The sequence below is a fragment of the Cetorhinus maximus genome, chromosome 12 (genome assembly GCF_964194155.1).
Source record: "Cetorhinus maximus chromosome 12, sCetMax3.hap1.1, whole genome shotgun sequence".
Classification (NCBI taxonomy): Eukaryota; Metazoa; Chordata; class Chondrichthyes; order Lamniformes; family Cetorhinidae; genus Cetorhinus; species Cetorhinus maximus.
Window position 1 is genome coordinate 25,949,401 of NC_135890.1, and position 19,364 is coordinate 25,968,764.

The 19,364-nt window shown below is 40.0% G+C and overlaps 1 protein-coding gene across 3 annotated transcripts in view; it reads left to right on the forward strand.

Moving 5' to 3' along the window:
- Positions 1-170: 170 nt before the first annotated feature.
- Positions 171-19,364, forward strand: part of dnajc2 (DnaJ (Hsp40) homolog, subfamily C, member 2) — a 42,187-nt gene continuing 22,993 nt past the window's right edge. Inside the window, exons 1-7 of one of the 3 annotated variants that reach the window (XM_078553236.1) lie at positions 171-397; positions 5,071-5,151; positions 6,812-7,002; positions 13,098-13,173; positions 15,889-15,987; positions 16,256-16,397; positions 18,705-18,785. In XM_078553236.1, the coding sequence (XP_078409362.1) occupies positions 15,897-15,987; positions 16,256-16,397; positions 18,705-18,785 (314 nt within the window). In that variant the 5' untranslated portion in view covers positions 171-397; positions 5,071-5,151; positions 6,812-7,002; positions 13,098-13,173; positions 15,889-15,896. Of the gene's footprint in view, positions 398-4,622; positions 5,152-6,811; positions 7,003-13,097; positions 13,174-15,888; positions 15,988-16,255; positions 16,398-18,704; positions 18,786-19,364 lie in introns of all 3 variants that reach the window. The other 2 variants (XM_078553237.1, XM_078553235.1) reach the window with 2 other exon arrangements.

Consider the following 19,364-nt stretch of genomic DNA (forward strand, 5'->3'; position numbering starts at 1 on the left):
TTAACGACGCTATATATATATATATATGCAAGTTATTGTTATCGCAATTCTAGTATTACCAGCAGCATACAGTAGTCGGATTGCTCTCCGGAACGTTTCTTTAAGACCTCAGTAATTGGCCGGATTGGTTAATATGTTGCACACGGAGAAAAGGAGCGAGGACGTGCTGGTGACCCGGAAATGTTAGTCTGAGGGCAGCCGGCCGGTTGTTGCGTCCATGCGGAGCCGGCGGTGGCCGCTCTTTCCCTCAGAGCTGAGCCGGAGCGGGGGGAAGGGGGCTCGCAGCCTGTTTCATGGTCCCGTGGACGGAGTTTGTGTGACCGGGGAGTGAGTGGGTTAACGATGTTGTGCGAGGCGCAGGAGGGCCTTACCACCGCCGTCTTTAAAACCCTGCCAGGTAAGAGTTTGCGCAGCGGTTTTGGGGTGGAGGGAGAGGAAGAGCCGCCTCTGTCTGTCCTGGGCCCCGGGACCGAAGGATCAAAGTAAAGCAAGAGTCAGGCTGACAGTGCACGCTCCTATCCTTGAACACAGCTGAAACTGGCCTGATTCACAGAGGCTTTGTTCACATTTTACCAAGTGATTGAGTTACCAAGTTGTGCAACGGTGTTAAATTTCTCCACGTTCTAGGAGGCTTGCCCAAGACAGCTGTACTGCAGTTTGCAAGGTTTAGAGCATGTGTTGATCTTGATGAGTATGGAATTGGAAATTCCGAAGAGACTGATGGCGATCCGTAATATATAATGTCCGTTGAAGGCACTTCGTGCTTTTAAATTTTGCAGTAGTGAAGGGATGGTTCAATGAAACAAAATTACTGGTGTTATCAAATTGCAACAGGAGACACCAAACCTGTGTTTCAAACCGATATTATAAGAACTTCAGGAGTAAATTTAATAAATGTAAATGATTAAATTGAACATATCCACGTTACTAAATAGATTTTGGGACATTCCAATTGTGAAAGTCACACAAACGGCAACTTCTATCATTGCCATTTTAATTAATACGGACTAGTTGAACATATTCTTTTAAAAATTTGAGAAAATCACATGAGCTTTCAAGGCCCCTAGTGGAGGAAATCATAATAGTTGGAAAGAGTAAAAAAGAGGAGGAAATAGATTAGAGCATGCCATGATTTAAAAACTAAATTTGAAAACTAAAGATTGTTGAAGGAAGGAAAGATAAGGAGAGGTGAGAAGCTCCAGAATTTTGAATTTTTGGAAAGGAATGAGTTAATGTAGGAGACAGCCCAATCAGTCTAGATTGCAATACGTGAGGATGAGGGAGGCAGAGAAGCACGAAAGTTTGGCACTTCAGAAGATGAGAAAAATGTTCAGAGCATTGCCGGCCACAGTTGTGTAGAAAAAGTGAACAGTCGTGATGTTGAGATATTGGAGGCTGTAGGTAGGAGAAAGATCACCAGATGACCAGTTTTTCCTTGCATTCTTCCCAAGATTGCAACAGAGGAACTGGAAGAGTTTTTAATATATTGGTCAACTATTGAATTCTTGACCTGACATGGGTTTTATAGAGATTTGATATGGAGGGAACTGGGTTTTTGTTCTTTCATGACATCAGTTTCTTGGAAAAAGTTTTAGAAAGGGAGCCAATGTAAGTGTTTCCTTTTGAGGTCAGAAAAGATTGACCATGAATTGTGATGGATGAAAAAAGACTTAAGGGCGTAAGTGCTATTCACTGAAAATCAGAAAGACCAAAGCCATTGTCGTCTTGTAAAGTTTGCTTATTTGCTACAGACCCCACCCCAACCCAACCCAACCCTGCTGCTTATTCAGGCTGAACCAGACTTTGTGAAACCTTGGGATTCCCAATGACCCAGAGCTGAGCTTCAAACCCCACATCCTTTTCACTACTGCATTTGCAACATTGTTCACCTCATCCTCAAACTTGGATTTTGCCCTTGGAACCATCAACCATACTTTTATCATCTCCAGATTTGATTTTTCCAGTGTCTGCCTTGCTGGTCTCTTAAGCTGCTTTCTTCATAAACTCTACTTTGACAAAAACTGAGATGTAAAATATAAGAAATGAAATGGGAAAGTGTGGTAAGGGAGATGGAGGAAGAAAGTATAGTGTGATGGGGGTGACGGAGATGAAAGTTTGCAGCTGTGTGGAGGGAGAAGCAGAGGAGCCTTACGAGTGAACTAAGATGGACTGTTATCCAATTATCTTGTGATCTTTGCAACTTAAATTTGTAAATTGCTTTGCTCTTTGAATAATAGGCTAATTTAGTTACAAGGATTTACAATGGTCATTTTTTTGCATTAAAAACTGAGCATCATGTGATGTACAGTTAACCTTACAGTACCTATCTGACTGGACAATAATTATTACTGATCCTACCTTATGAATTACCATTGAGAATATCAGGTATAATAGACTGGAGGGATCAGTAAACAGGAACTGAGGTAATTAAAATGCAATGACCTAATTTACCACATTTCTTTATTTGTCCCTTGCTGAGCTATGTAATGATTAGCATGCCTAATAGGAATATATTAAAAATAGTCTGCATAAGCTGGTTCACAAAAGATTCATAAAATGCTTTTTCAATAAGGCTACCATTGGAACATCGCAATTGCTTCTTACAATGGTTTATTCTTGCAGAGATTTTTAATAACTTTTACTAAAAATGTGGGTTACATTTTAAATACCGGTAATATTTAATTATCCTCTTTCAGTAACCTTCATTCCCAAGTTTCTTGCTAAAATAGTTAAAATTCCCTGCTCTTCATTTTATAGTACTTGGATTGATATTTGTCACTAGTGTTAATTTTCTCAAATCTCTCTAACCATTGTGAAAGAACGCCTTTATACAGAAGTCCACTCACATGGATATATAATGGCTTGGATTTTGCAGTCAGCCGCAAAGTGCTGGTGCTCGCTGCTGACCTCAAAAAGCTGCACGCTAAAATTAGGCAATCTCTGGTGTGGATTTCAACTTTCGCAATGTTAGTTTGAATCTGGCACCTAGTTGAGGAGATCTTAGCCATTCAGCAACAACGAAGGCAGCAATCAGGGTAAGCAGCCACTTAGATTGAAGTATTCTCACAGACAGCAAACAAGAAAGTTTTAAAACACTGATTATCCGTCACTTTTTAATGTATCATTTTAGAGCGCAAAATTAAGATTGGGACATAAACGTGGGATTAAAGTAGAAACTGAAATATTAAACTTCAAAAACAATGATTTTAATATGTTGAATTTTTTTATAATGGAAAAATTTGACATTCCACAAATAGTTAGTTTTTCAGGCCCATTGAGGCTGTTCAGCAGTAATTATGAACCTGGTATATCATTAAAAACAGTTACACCCTTTTCAACAAGAGGTAAATTTTTTAAAAAGGGCTTTTACAATTAGATTAACAGTGAAAATGGGCAAGTTTCTCATCAGTTCAGTAATTTGTAAATGATTGCAGGCAATGGTTTCAACAGTGCACTGTTTGGAGAAACTTAGAATCATTGACAGCAGCTTCTGGATCTCTGTGTTTAACAGCACATGTGCAGTGTCCGGAAGTTGCTGTCAGTTTCCGAGGAGCAATGATGACAAATGTTGACAGTTTCGCAGTCATCACCACCTCAAAATCTGGACCATGATTTGTGTTTGTCCTTTTCCAATACTGAAATCCAACTGCTCCTGCAGCATTCAACAATACTGAGCCTACTGTACTTCTGAAGTGCAAAGATTCAATGTCAAGCCATTGAGCTGCAAAGAAGTGAATAAATAAATAACTTGCATTTATATAGCAGTTGATCAGGATATCCCAAAGTGCTTTACAGCCTATTACTTTAGAAGTGTAGGTATTGTTGTAATGTTGGGAAACACAGTAAGATCCTATAAACAGCAATGAGATAAATGTCCAATCTAACTGCTTTTAGTGATGTTGGTTGAGAGATAACTATTAGTAAGAACACCAGGAAAGCTTTCTTCTTCTTTGAATAACACAATGGCATCTTTTTACATTCATCTGAAAGGGCAGATGTTGATATAATTAACCTCTGACAGTGCAGTACTCCATATGTACTACATTGTAGTATCAGCCTAGATTATGCACTCAAATGGGGTTTAAACCCATGACCTCCTTACTCAGTGGCAAGTGTCCTACCACCTAACCAAGGTTCACATCTAAAACAGTGATCCCAGAAAATCTCTCAAACAGGAAATGAGAACTTACTCCTGTGAAAGCACCAATACACTACTACTAGAGTATTTTCTCACCATTTGCGTAAACCACTGTACACAGGAGTACTGTCATATTGCTAATAGAGACAAAATAAGTCAAATTAATCCATTCACTGCTCAAGCACTGAGAACTCCTGATTGAAGGTACTAGTTTTCCAACATTGTAGTCACCACCACTGAATGTTATGGAACAAGTACTGTTGGGTTTATTACTGGTTAACTTTATTGCCAATCTATCTAAGAAAATCGCATGGTTATTAAGCAAAATTTAGAAATTATAACTGATGTTTGGGGCTCTGGAACTGAAATTTGGTCCTTTGTCAATGTGCTCTAGAGTGATACGTAATGGAATGTTAAAAATTATTACATTCCCCAAACAGACTTAAATGTAGTGTACTGATCTATTCTGTTTTTGAAATTGAAGGAACCCTAATGAAGATTTGTTCTGGGCTACAAAGACTTATTCTGAAAATGCATCTTTCAGAGAGCTAGGTTTCAGTATCCAGTAATAATGTACCTTCAACAACAACAGAGAATCCAGCCCAATCCCTGCAAGGAGAAATGAAGCTACATAATTCTCTAGAGTAGCCTTAACTCCTGTTTCACTTACAGAAATGCCTGAGATGTTACAGTAGTGTACTCTGACTTGGGTTCAATGAACTCCCAGTTTTAATTTTAGAAGTATCTGGTGAAGGGACGTTACAGTAGTGCACTAATTCTTGGGGTACACATTGTCTTGGATTTTGCGGTCAGCTGCGAAGGCACGGCACTTGCTGTTCACTATGCTGATAGCTGCCCACAGACTTTTCACGGGCTTTTGAGCGGCAACTTGCTGTCATCAGGCGTCTGATCCAGTTTGGCGCCCTTTACAGGGGACCTGTGGCGTCTGTGAGCAGGGCAAGCAACAACGTCAGATTGAAGAATCCTCACTGAGACATGCATAGTCTAAACCAGTAAGTATAAATTGGAATATTTAATTCATTGTAAAATCATGTACAGAAAGCAAAATAAAGAGAGGGAAAGAAAGATGGGATTAAGAGAGATCAGGGCTGAAAGAAAAAGTTATAAATAATATATTTTTAAAACTCCCCAACAATAATTACAATTTGGAAGAATGAGACTCCACACTTGTAAAAGCTAGTTTTTAATGCCAAAGAGGTTGCTTGCTAGTAATTAAGACTTATCACACGATCGAAAATTCACTTGTTCCTGAATGCACCAGCCCGAACCTTTCCTGGCATGTTTAATGGGTAACTAGTGGGAAAATACAGCATCCACACACTCTTACATGGATTTCAATGCCAAGTCTAAGGGAGAGGTTACTGATGTAGCAAAGCTTTTGGAAGAACGGGGTACATTGGATAACATGGGCCACACCTTCCAGTCTCCAGGTTATCGGAGACAGGGCGTACAACTGAAGATGAGTGTCGGGACTCTGTGGAAGCCCTGATGCGCGGATCTACATGAGAATTGCCTCAGAAGTTTAAACTTCCGATGCACAATTTCCGTACTCCCCGGGACTCTGCCCGAATGTCTCCGACTCTGAGCTAGAATTGGAGACTTTGGAGACTCCCATGGTACTTAGCTGGTTAGCTACCAAGAAATATTAGACAGATTAAAACCTAGCCTAACACTTGGGTAACTACACAGCCGACTTGTCAATAACCCCAATAACTCGTCTCTCCACCTCCCCCCCCCCACCAAAAAAGAATCCTGACTAACCCCTGACCTTCACACCTAAAATCACCCCCCGCCCCCCCCCAAAACCCCACACCCTCCTGACGACTTCACTTGAGCATCCGACTACAAACTCCCCCCCCCACCACCACCCCTGTCAACTACCTCAACTAACCAACCGGTTACACCTCCTGACCTGGCTGGACTGCCTGCCCTGCCCTGACCTGATAACCCTCCCGACCTAACCCTAACCACCCACACACCTACCCATTCTCTGACCGACCTGAGTTCCCCAGGGGTTGACGTGTTGTGCTTTTATTTGAAAGCTGGGAATGGAAGGCCCCAAAAAAACACGTAGCAGTATTGAGTCAGGTGTGTTTTTGAGCGCAGTGACAATCCGACCGTCATTGTTGCTGCCCGGAAGACTTGGGTTTCGGACTTCCGCTTTTAACTGCGCCATCACAGAATCCAGAAGTTGCTGTCCAATTTTTTCCTTAATAATGATGAGCACTGTCAGCCTCACAAAATTCTTTACATAAAATCCAGGCCACTATGTTACCATCGTTCATTGTTTCCTACTGTAACTCATTGTTTCTCAGAACTTCAAAGCCATAAAATTGTTTACTTCCCTCAATCTTTGCTTCCTACATTCACTCAGCTTTAAAAACCCAAGCTTTGGGCCACTTAATCACCTGAATTAATCTCTTTTACTCTTTTCAACCTTGATCATTTCCATTGGGTTGTCAGTTCCTCTTTATAAAGAAGGGCATTTTTGTAATAGTTGTAAGTATAGAGGTTGTTAAATTATGAACTGCACAAAGTTAAGTTCCCTAGATTTCAACTTGAATGTCAGTTTTCAAGTTTTATTTGAGATTGGTAGAATAAGAATAGATGTATGCAGCAAGGCCTTTCAAACAATTTCTTTTTTATTTGCAGCTTCTGTGCTTTGTCCAGTGGAACCAGTGGGAAGATGGTTTGAAGCACTTGTAAAGCGGCGGGCGAGGAATGTGTCAGCCTCCTTTCATGAGTTGGAAGATGAGAAAGAATCATCTTCTGAGTCAGAAGATGAGGAATTACAATTGGAGGAATATCCATTGCTGAAAACACTCGACCCAAAGGATTGGAAGGTTTGCATTCAATTGTTAAACATTGTTCTGACTGAAACATTTAAAATCCCCCTGCTCCCCTCACGTACCCACCAAAGATCACCTTCAAGTTACATAATTCCAATGTAGGAGTGTGAGCCTTTGCTTTTTCTATCTTTTCATCTTGTTTTATGTTTCTTGACCCATTCTGATTATTTTATCTTATAATAGGCCTGTTCAGCCATGTAATCCTTCACACATAATAGTTTTACATCCATCTTTATTAACTCTTCATTATTTTAAACCTCAGGTTCTATTTGCTACCTCTCCCTTGAAAAAAAGCATTCTTGCCAATGAATCTCTGCTACTTCACCTTTTTGTCAGTTTGGTGACCGTAACTGGGCACTATAATAAGAAATGAAAATAAATAAATCTGGAAACACTCAACCGGTCAGGCAGCAGCTGGAGAGAGAAACTGTACTTGTAAAGAGAGCAGCACAGATTGACTAACCATAATGTAACCAGTAGCATTAAGGGTTAAGTTATGAGGCGGAATTACGTAAACTAGGCTTGTACTCCCTGGCTTATGGAAGGTTAAAAGCTGGTTTGATTGAAGTTTTTAGGATTTTTGAAAGTAACTGATGGGGTAGATAGAGAAACCTTATCCTCTGTTGAGGGTGATTAGGACAAGGGACGGCTTAAAATCAGAGCCGAGCCAGGCCATTCAGGAGAGAAGTTAGGAGCCAATACCTCAAGCAAAGAGTGGTACAAATGTGGAACTCTCCCACAAAAAGCTGTAGGTGCAAAAAGCTTGATTAATAATTTAAAATTTGAAATTGATAGACTTTTCCTAGCCAAGGGTATTGAGGAAATTGAGTCAAGGTGTTTGGATGGATGAGGTTAGAATCCAGATGAGCCATGATTTCATTGAATTGTTGAATAGGCATGACATGCCCAATGGCCCAATCCTGCTCCTATTTGCCTTTATAACTGCTGGTTGGGCAATGATAATACTTTGGCTGTTTGATCAATTATTACATCTATATAATTTTCTGAACCACCTTATTTGCATGCCACTTACTTTGAATTATTATTTTTGCCATGAATATATTTTAAATATCTCAATCTTAATGTAATGCATTCCCTTTCGCTAGCATGATATTTCCAGTCTCTTTCTTCCCTATATTCCCAATTCGTAGTATGGTTTCTCTTCATAGTATGGATCAATTCTCATATTTACCCAAAATTGCAACTCCTGTTTTCAGCGGAATCATTCCATGATGCATGGGGCATGCACCTGTGTGGAGCGCACTAGCAAGGGAGTGGGGCCCCCGGGGGGGGGGTGGGGGGGTGTCCTCTGCAGCAAAGAAAATACATGGTTTATTTTTTAAAAATTAAGCTGGATTTTTATAAATACATCTGGAGTGGTGTATTAACATCTACAAAACCTTATACCGCAACTCCAAACGTTGATTTAGATCAGCATGGGTACAACAGACTCCTTCAACATCATTACAAGAGTACAACAAGGTTGCATACTCATCCTGTACCATTTCTTCTTGGTTATTGATTTCATCATGAGGAAGGTGATGGTGGGTGCAGACTTTGGCATCCCGTGGCAAAACCATGGGATGACAGACCTGGATTTCACAGACGACGTCGCCTTGCTGGCCGAAGAATTGAGCGTGCTCTAAGACATGACCACCAGTTTTGTGATTAGTGGTGCCAAGGTTGATCTACGCATCAGTTGCGAGAAGACCAAGACAATGATGACTGGACGGCAACAAGGCACTCCCATCACCATTGGACAACAGAACATCGAGGACGTTGACTGCTTCCCCTATCTAGGAAGTAACATCTTCAGAGATCGACACCCACACAAGAATCGGCAAAGCGGCATCAGCCTTCTAATGGCTCCACACGGCCTCAGCATCCAACACCAACGTGGCCATAAAGCTGTGACTCTACATGTCCATAGTAGTACCAACTGCAATCTATATCTGTGAGATATGGAAGAGAACGGCAAAGGTGTCACGTAAGTTGGACATCTTTCACCAGCGCTGCCTACCTAAGATCCTGCGTATCACATGGAGAGGAAACATCACCAACGCAGAAGAGCTAGAGAAAACTGGTCAGAGGTGCCTGTGGGACATGGTGACGGAGAGATGACAGGCTGGCAGGCCGCATATTTCGCCTCCCATACGTATGGCCTGCTAGAGTGGCAGTAGAATGGACACCATCAGATGGAAGAAGACAACGGGCCGACCAGAGAAGACCTAGCAAAGTACATTTAAGGACCTCCAAGAATGGGATACCACCTGCACTGGAGCAAAAGAGATTGCAATGGACTTGAACTGGCGGTGGAATCTTGCTGCCTATTACCCCACATGGGACCTGAGGAACTAAGTCTAAGTCAGTAAGTCAACAATGGTTAGTGGTTTGAACATAATATGCTGTATTGCTGAAAAAGAGGCATGCTGTTGAAGCTTTTCATCTTGCACTCTTTAGGACAGATGCAAGAATGCCAAATTTCAAAGGAAGCAACAGTTTATACAGTATGAGTAAACAGTGCTGATTGTTTGGCAACTCGACTCTGGCCAAGATGTTGCCATGGAGAATGCACCAGGGTACTGTTGTCCCCACACACTTTTGTTTAACTCATAAAAGGCACAATGCCTGGACAGGTTCCTTTCCTCTGAAAAGGACAGGTCCCTGTGTATGAATATATGCAGCTTCTAGGAGGTGCAAGTGAGGCACATTACGAGCCTAACTGATAATCTTAAATTGGTTGTTAGTGTATTTCTTAGCACACTTGGGATTGTTCAGCAATTGCTGTCCAATTGTGAAATCACATCTAACATTAGACATTATACTCTGAGTTTTGCAAGCATGGGCTGGTTTAGTATGGTCAGTAATCTGCTATTGTGAACAGCCAAAGGAGCCTGCTGTTTGATATGATCCGCCAGTCGTTGGGATGTACAACCTATGTACCTGGCATTGCAATGAAATTCATATACTTCAATACTCATTTTTTTGGTGGGCAGAACGTCTTTTTGGCTTGATGGCAGCACCCAGTTAGTGGAAAATACCACTCGTGTTGCTACAGCATTGTAGCAGCGTGAAACTGTTAACTTCACCTGTGTCTCAAATTTTTGAGATACCTTACACTTCCAGGGCAATTAGAGGTATATTGTGCCCTTTTCAGGTTTGAAAGTGGCGACCTTAGGCCCATTCATGAATATGCATGATACACAGCAATGATCTGCTCTGGGTAGCCATTATCCCATTGATGTGTCCTATTTTGGTGCACATCGAATAAATGGCTAGGACCCTATTTATGAGATTACCAATAAGGCCAATCTCATAGCACGTGGAGCTGTAGGAATCCCAACATGTATATTGACCAGTGAAGTTAGGCTTGCGATAGACAGACAATGTAGAGAACCTATTAGTAGAGTTTTCAACTAGCACACCCAGGAAAGGAAAGGAAGCTCATGTCACTGCTCCATTTCAAAGGTGAACTTGAGCCACGGGATGGAGCACATTAAGCTGTGTAAGGAAATCCTTATACGCAGCTGCAGATTCAAATGCAACAAACGTCTCATCTATGTACCATTGTCCTCATGGCTCACTACGTCCATGTATGTACGGGCTGCCCAAGACATACAAAGGTGACGTCCCAATATGCCTTACTTTATGACTGGTTCTGCACATATATTGGCCAAATGGAACTATAACCAGTTCTGAGTGAGTTCTCCACATACAGAGTGAAGGGTTCCTTCACCTTCGCGAAGACTAAATGCAGCCCCCATATCGATAGCAATACCATGACCTATGTGCTCGTTCAACATTACGAACCTATTCATTAATGTGCTACTCAGGAAACCATAGACATTTGCATCACGTCACTATATCATGGTAATCTAAGCATGCTACCATTTGTTGGGATTCCTACATCTCCATGTGCTATAAGTTTGGCCTTATTGGCAACCCATAAATAGGGCCCGAGTCATTTGCTCACCTTGCAAGCTTGACGCTGAAATAGGGTACATTAAAGCTATTCTGTGGGATAATGGTTATATCAGATCATTGCATGCTGTGTATTGTGCATACTCACAAATGGGTGTAAGGGCCGTATACCTCACTCTACCCTTCCAGGTTAATTTATCTCAGTTTGAGTAACAGGTGAAGCTAGCCATTTCACATTGCTACTATGCAGCAGCAACACAAGTATTTTCCACCTCCGTCAATTTGGTCTACTGTATTTGCGCTCCCAATGCAGCCCCCTCTACACGGGGGAGACTAAAAGCAGACTGGGTGACCGCTTTACAGAACACCTTCGCTCAGTCTGCAAGCATGCGACCTTTCTGTTGCTTGCCATTTCAACACACCATCTTGCTCTCATGCCCACCTGTCCATCTTTGGCCTGCTGCAATGTTCCAGTGAAGCCCAATGCAAACTGGAGGAACAGCACCTCGTCCTCCGATTAGGCACTTTATAGCCATCTGGACTTAACATTGAGTTCAACAACTTCAGACCATGAACTCTCCTCCATCTTGACCCCCTTTTTAAATCCAATTCTTATCTATTTATTTTATTCTTTATTTGGTCATTTTTAAAATCCTTTTTCTCCAACCTCCGCTGCCCCAGACAGGGCCATCAGTCACTTTTTCTATGTTGTGCTTTCATAGAGTGCTGCTCCTTGTTCTGCTATTAACACCTTCGGCACTTTTACCTTTTTCCACTACCAGCACCTTCTTTACTCAATACCTCTACCATTAATAATCCCATTGTCTTGTGTCCATGACATCTTTCTCAAGCTCTCCTTGGCTGTCACCTATCCCTGACCTCCTATCTTGCTCCACACCCGTTTAAAATGTATAAAATCCATTACATTTCCACTTCTCTTTAGCTCTGAAGAAGAGTCATATGGACTTGAAAAATTGACTCTGTTTCACTCTCCATGGATGCTGCCAGACCTGCTGAGTTTTTCCAGCATTTTCTATTTTTATTATTGGTATTTTCCACTGATTGGATGCTGCCATCAAGCCAAGAAGTCGTTCTGCCTGCCGCACAAATGAGTAATGTGGATATGAAAATCATTGCCGTTATGATGCCAGGTACTTGGGTTGTACGTCCAATGACTGGTGGATCGTATCAAATAGCACATTCCTTTGGCTGTCTGCAATAGGCAGCTTACTGACTGTGCTCAACCAGCTTGTGCTTGCAAAACTCAATGTAATGTCTAATGTTAGATGTGATTTCACTTGCTGAGTAAGCTGAGAATTACACTAAAACAATTTAAGGTTATCAGTCAGGCTCGCAATGTGGCTCACTTACACTTGTTAGAAGCTACGTATGTTCATACGAAGAGGCCTGTCCTCTGCAGAGAAAAGGAACACGTCCAGGCATCGTGTGTTTTTTGAATTAAACACAAGGGGGAGCAGTAGTCCCTTGGTGCATTCTCCATGGCAACGCCTTGACCAAACAGCACCCTTTTCACATGCAGTATAAATTGTTCCTCCATTTGAAATTTAGCATTCTTGTGTCTGTCCTGATGAGTACAAGATGAAAAGCTTCAACAGCCTGTCTCTTTTTTCAGCAATACTCAAGTTCTGTGTTACCAAGTGTACACAATATACTGTCCCATACTTAACTGAATCTGATCCCTTCCACTGTTTGGAATAAACTTCTAACAGTACATGACATTAAGCACCAATTAGTTCTATAAGGCTCAAAAGGATCCAAGGCCGCTCAGGATCACTAGAATGGATTGGAGATGGGGAAAGCCAATTAACCTCTACTTAACAAGCTTTTAAAAAATAACCCTTTGTGGAAGTAGTAAGTGTGATGCAATCTGGCTTTTGTTTCCTCTGTTGTTAAGGTGATAGGGTTTGGTTGAAGGCACTGCTCTCAAAGCACTGGAAATGCAGAATATCCTAGAGCAATACTTTCAGTATAGCACCAAAGGTAGTAAAAGCTTCTGTTTGCTTGTAAATCATGAGGTAAACAGGGAGCTATTAAATACCAGTAACTCATCCTGACCTGAGTGGAATGGTTTACAGATAACCTGAGATGTCCATCTCTATACTAATTTCATTGTTAATTTGACAGTTGGTTTTTTGTACCTTTCATAGAATCAAGATCATTATGCAGTTCTGGGGCTCGCACATTTGAGGTACAAAGCAGCGCAGAGGCAAATCAAAGCTGCACGTAAGTTTTTTTCTGATCTAATCCGAAAGGTTCACTCCCTTTGAGTCCCTCTTATTCTTGCATCTTTCTTGATATATGTTTCAAGGAATTTAATCTTGTCAGTCAAAGTGTTTTTATTTGGCTTGATCTATATGCAAAGAGTTGGAAGGTGATTATAAAATGCTTTGTCGACCCTTTGTTTGGGGGTTGTTAAGAACAGCTATACATTAATTTTGATATAACAATATTGTGTGGAAGTGACACAATAATACATTTTTATATCCTTGATATTAGTCCAGAAATTGCTGTGGCAGGCCAATGAATAGTGCCTGCTGTTAGTTAGACTTTCCCATGCCTGTTTAGTGTTGCTGATATTTTGCACAGCAAATTGCTGGACAAGAGATGAGATGAAAAAAACAAACAGCTGTGTACCTCTTTAACAAATCAAATTAAAGGTTTATGAAATTAATAGTGTGTTGTCTAAACAGAGAAGTGAAAGTTAGAGTGTGAAAGAAAAATCATAGAGAAAAAAGACAGTAAGAAGACCTCCATAACAATCAAAATCTAAAGGAATGAGATTCCATACTTGTAACAGTTGTCAGTGCCAGAGAGGTTAATTTGATGTTAATAATTAAGAGGTGCCTAGACTGAAATGGACAAGCCCTAGCTTTCTCTAGCGAGTATAATTCATACCCACCAAGCAAGTACAGGAGCTTCACGCTGTTCAATGCACTTGAATGATGACGCAGACGACAAAATGCTGGTTTTGCAAAGCTAATGGCAGATTGGTGCATCACATACAGCAAACTTTGAATTTTCATGTTTAATCGTGCATCTGCACTCGCCTGAAGTTGCTGTGACATTGCACATAAATAACAGTGAGGCTATTAGCTACCTTGAAGGCGATTTTTGGGCCATTGTGTTGTGTGCTTTGCCACATTTCATGAAGACAGTAACCTTCAAGCCTTGCTTTTGAGAACTTTTTTGGATGTAAATAAAGTTGTTTGTGGATATTTATTTTATAATTCTTTACAGTAGTCCTTTATAAATTCAAGTAAATTTACCATGTAGCATTGTTTGACCATCTGTGGTAAATACAGTAAAACATAAGCAGGTCCAGAAACAGTAATTTGAATTGGAGAAAATTTTACCATGACCTATTATCCATGGTACAAAAGCGTAAACATTTTAATTTTGACCTTACTGGCGGTATAGTTTAAATGAGTTTTAGCTTGATCAGCCTTATTAGCATTGAGGATGTAGCCATAAACCCAGGAACTCTCCAGCATTGATTCTTTAAAGATAGGACCCCAGTTATGTCACTAGCAATCATGGACAATTTTCAACTTTTGTGCTTAGGGTCCCCTTTTAAATATTAGCACACTTTCATGGGCCTCCCTGTCCAAACTGTCAAAACACAGTGTCAGCCACCTAAAGGAAAACAGGAATATGCTATCTTTGTTGCTAATTTTAAAAAATTATTCCAAGTGTAAAGCAGCAGAATTAGCATGGTCGTAACTTGCAGCTGGACAAGAGCTTGGCCTTGTGAATTTCTTATCATCCTCTTACAAACTCTAGGGGGTTTGCAGATCTATATTTAACTACCCAATCTTTAATCGGACTTCCAAAACAAGACTGTCAATTGTGACTCCCTAAATGAGTTAATGTCAAATGAAAACAAATATTAGTTTCTACACATATGCATGCAAATCTGTCAAGTCCCTGCTTCACCAACATTTTAAAACTATAAAAATGTACTTTTGATTTCTCATGGAGTGAATTTATAAAAGCAGGGAAAGGAGCCTATCTAACTATTAGTGGTGCTTATACAAGTTGGCTTTTGGAGTTAAGATCTCTGCATGCCACTAGCTGATGGAGTCAAGAAATGAATAGTGGCCTGTACCTTCCAAGCTTCTGGAAGTCGTAACTTGGGGGCACCCCAGAGATGCGCTGGGAAACCCCACCGGGAGGCCCCAAGTGAGGATTGCCCAGGAAGTTCAAACTTCTGTTGGGCAATTGCCCTGCAAACAGATCCATCCGAAAGCATGATTTAAATCACAAACTTCGGATGGTTCTGAAGGACTTACAGCAATAGCTACCCAGGAAAAGTTAGAAGAATTAAAACCACTTCTAACTCCTGAGTAACTATAGTACTGACCTGCCCACAGGAACCCCCCTCCCCACCTGATTTTCCACCCCTCCCGCTCTAATCCTACCCACTTACCTTACAAATCTACCTTCCCCTTGGTTCTGACAGTGGCTGGACTTTTAAACTTACTTGCTTTATGGCAACTTGTGCCATTAAAAAACAGTGCGTAGCTTCCTTACCTCTGACTTTCCAACCCTCAACTGAAGGCCTGAGGAGTACACTGCCCTACACAGTTCTCGTCTGGCCTGCATCGGAAGGTTGGGCGAGAAAAGAGTGGCTGGATTTCCATCTAAGTAACTGGGAGCAGAGTGGCAATCTGACTCTGATTGTCACTCTGCAGAAGTTCAGACCATATATGTATTAAACTGGAAACCAAACTGAGTACATATCAAGAGGGAGCTTAATTCCTCCTGGTACGTGTATGACTGATTTAATGGAAACCTTTGTATAGACCACTGGGACATGATTCATTCAGAATTGTAAATGCAGTCTTCAACAATGTTTAAATGTTTAAAACAGTTTTTGCTCAAAAACATATGAAACAGAAGCAATGTAAATCAATTTTAAGCTACCATATTCTCTTTCAGATAAAACAATGGTATTGAAGCATCATCCTGACAAAAGGAAAGCAGCAGGCGAACAGATAGGTGAAGGGGACAATGACTATTTTACATGCATCACAAAAGGTAAGATTCTATTGGTGTGTGGATCATAAGTAAACAATTTGTGCAAATGTCTTTTGTGATTTAAAATGAATGTGAAGGTCAGATATTTAAACCCCTGCTGTAATGTAGAAAACTTAATTTGTGATAAGGTTCAAATTATATTTGAATTGTGAAAGTGATTGGGAGGGATTTAATTGTAACTAATTTTATCTGTTGATTGACTTTTACCTCCTGATGGAATGAGATGTTCACTATTTCATTTGTTAACGGCATTTTCCTAATATTTCAGCCAACGAAATGCTGTCAGATCCCTTGAAACGCCGAGCATTTGACAGTGTAGATCCTACGTTTGACAATGCAATACCTTCTAAAAGTGAGGCAAAAGAGAACTTCATTGAGGTGTTTTCTTCAGCTTTCGAACGGAATGCCAGGTAAGAGACAATCTCCAATTGCTTTGCTGTGGAAAGTTTGAATGTATTGAAATCTCGGTAGTGACTTATTTTTCCACGAATCGATCCGTAGCAAGAGCAGAGGAGAACAAGTTGAATTAAACAGTAACAGCACAATCCAAAATGTGCACTTCTGAATATCAAAATATATTGCTTTCGTAAATCAAAAATTTGCCTGTTAAAATATAAATGAAATCTTAGTGCAAAGTAGCTCACTCCATTTAGGCCAGAACAGTAAGCTTCATTAGAAGATGCGTGAAGTATTATTGTTAGGAAATTGTGCTCTTGTTACATTGTAATAGATTGTTAGAGCTATTGGAAGTTGCAGATTGTGTTCACAATGACATATTTATGTCTGAATAATCCCTTATCACAATTTCCGAAATATTCATCCAGTTGTTTCAAAGATTTATATTCAAACTGTGCCATCAAAATTTTACTTGTCTTGTGATGGATACAACTGGATAAAAGCTACGTGGCGAACAACTGAATTCTAATGTGGTAAAACAGTTAATAGCTTTCGATTTGCACAGTGCATTTAGGCATTTTAAAGCCTATTTTTGCACTATGCTTCACGCAAACAATCATTTGAATGTATTCAATAAATTATGTTGAATGACTCCTTTTGAGAACTTGGAATCATCTAGGAAGTAAGTAAATTTACTTATAGGAGCATGAAAAACAATATTATTTCACTATTGGCATATGAAATTATGTTGCATTTGAAATATATTTGAAAAGCAATTGCTTTGGAATCCCATTGGAACATTGTTGGGTCTTTGCACCTGCTCCACATTCACTGCTTTTCTTATTTTAGTTGCTACTGTTTGGATAACATGTTTTAAATCCTACATTGCAGAACTCTGTACTGGACATAAAAAATCATAATTGGAAACTAGCTTTACAACTGAGTTAGTAATATATAGTCATAGAGTTATACAGCACAGAAACAGGCTCTTCGGTATCTATTCTAATCCCATTTTCCAGCACTTGGCCCGTAGCGCTGTAAGCTATGGCGTTTCAAGTGCTAATGTGCCCACACAGTGTGCCAAGCTCTGATATCCAAAAGGACCTTATTCATGACTGGTATTCTGCTCTTGAACATGGACTGACAGCTCTTTAATTTGATCACATCTGTAGATTCACACAAACATGGATAAAACCGAAATGGTGTAAATAAAATGTTTCCAAAATAGAGAGCTAGGACTTCAATGTTTGCTGATTGGGGGGGGATTGGAGGGAGATCCTGCTAATTGATCCAGTGACTTAGATTCTCTATCTCTATTGCTGAAAAAAGACACATGTTGAAGCTTTTCATCTTGCATTCATCGGGACAATTCACAAGAATACCAAATGTAAAGGGAACAACAATTTATACTGTACGAGAAGTGAGTGCTAATTGGTTGACATGTGGACTTTGATTGGTAGAGGCATTGCCATGGAGAATGCACCAGTTAACTGATTACTGACAGTTAACTGCCAAGCTTTGTTTAAATTCAAATCAGGCAGGTTGACTCTGGTCAAGGCATTGCCCTGGAGAATGAATCACAGAATGGCTGTCGCCTATTTTGTTTAGTTGAAAAAGGCGCAATGTGTGTACATGTTCTTTCTGTCTGCAAAGGACAGTGCCCTGTGTATTAATATATGTAGCTTCTAGCACACGTAAGTGTGCCACACTGTCAGTCATCAGTTAACTGGTGCATTCTCCACGGCAACGCCTATCAATCAACACTCTCTTCTTGTGCAGTATAAATTGTTGTTCCCTTTGCATTTGATATTCTTGCGAATTGTCCTGATGAGTGCAAGTTGAAAAGCTTTGACAATGTCTTTTTTTCAGCAATACTCAAGTTCTGTACTACCAAATGACTATTTTCTATCTGCTCCATCTTTTCAGTGTGGGGTAATGTGCTCTTCATGCCTCACTGAAAAATTTTAAAAGCATAGCTCTTTCCTTGGGCTGCTATTGATATTAAAACCACTGACATTGTTAATTTGTTAGTCCCTTCTATTTTTGAATAAAGTTGCATGATTTGATACAATATATTCAAAATTCGTTTTTACTGAACGTGGGTTTTTGTAAATCCAATGTGTCTCATATACTTTATTCAGTGTATTTTTCTCAATTTGGATTTAGCGTTTAGTTGTTCAAATGCAAATTGTTGAATGTGGTTTAACACTGCTTCCTTGTAATACCAACATTTATTTTAGTTTCATTTGTCATTTATAAGATCTGTTTTGCACTGTACTTTACTAACATTTGATTAAGAAAAATATGAATGTTATTCTCAGGTGGTCCAAAACGAAACATGTCCCAAAACTGGGCAATTTGAATTCTTCCATTGAAGAAGTAGATTCTTTTTATTCATTCTGGTAAGTTTATTTTATTTCGTAGTATACTGTATTTTAGATGTCAGTTAGTGTTTATCTACAAAACAAATGATCTGCTGCAACCTTAACAACAACTCGCATTTATATAGTATCTTTATGGCACAAAGTGTCCCAAGGTATTTTACAGCATTTTAGCAAAAGGAATGAGGAAGTTTTAAAGAGGGCGGAAGAGTTAATTAGCTAGGTGCAGGTTCTGGGAAGGAGCTTGCTGCACTATCAGGAGAAGCTTCCCTTCTCTTTTAAGCAGTCAATCAGATGATTGTCTTGCACACTGTCTTTTAATCGTAGCCATTGCTGTAGATCAGATGGATAATTGGAAATTACCAAATTGATTCCACTCAATTTTTTGCTGTTAACTAATAAAGTATACACTTAACATTAAAAATACCGGATAACTAAAAAACCATTTAATAAACTATCAGGTCAACACATCTTATTTCAGTGCCGACGGCTTGAAAATTAGTGTCTTAATCTAGATGTCAGGTTTGGCTCAGTGATGGCACACTCACTCCTAAATCAAAAGATTGTGGATTAAAGTCCCACTCCAGAAAAGTGAGTGCA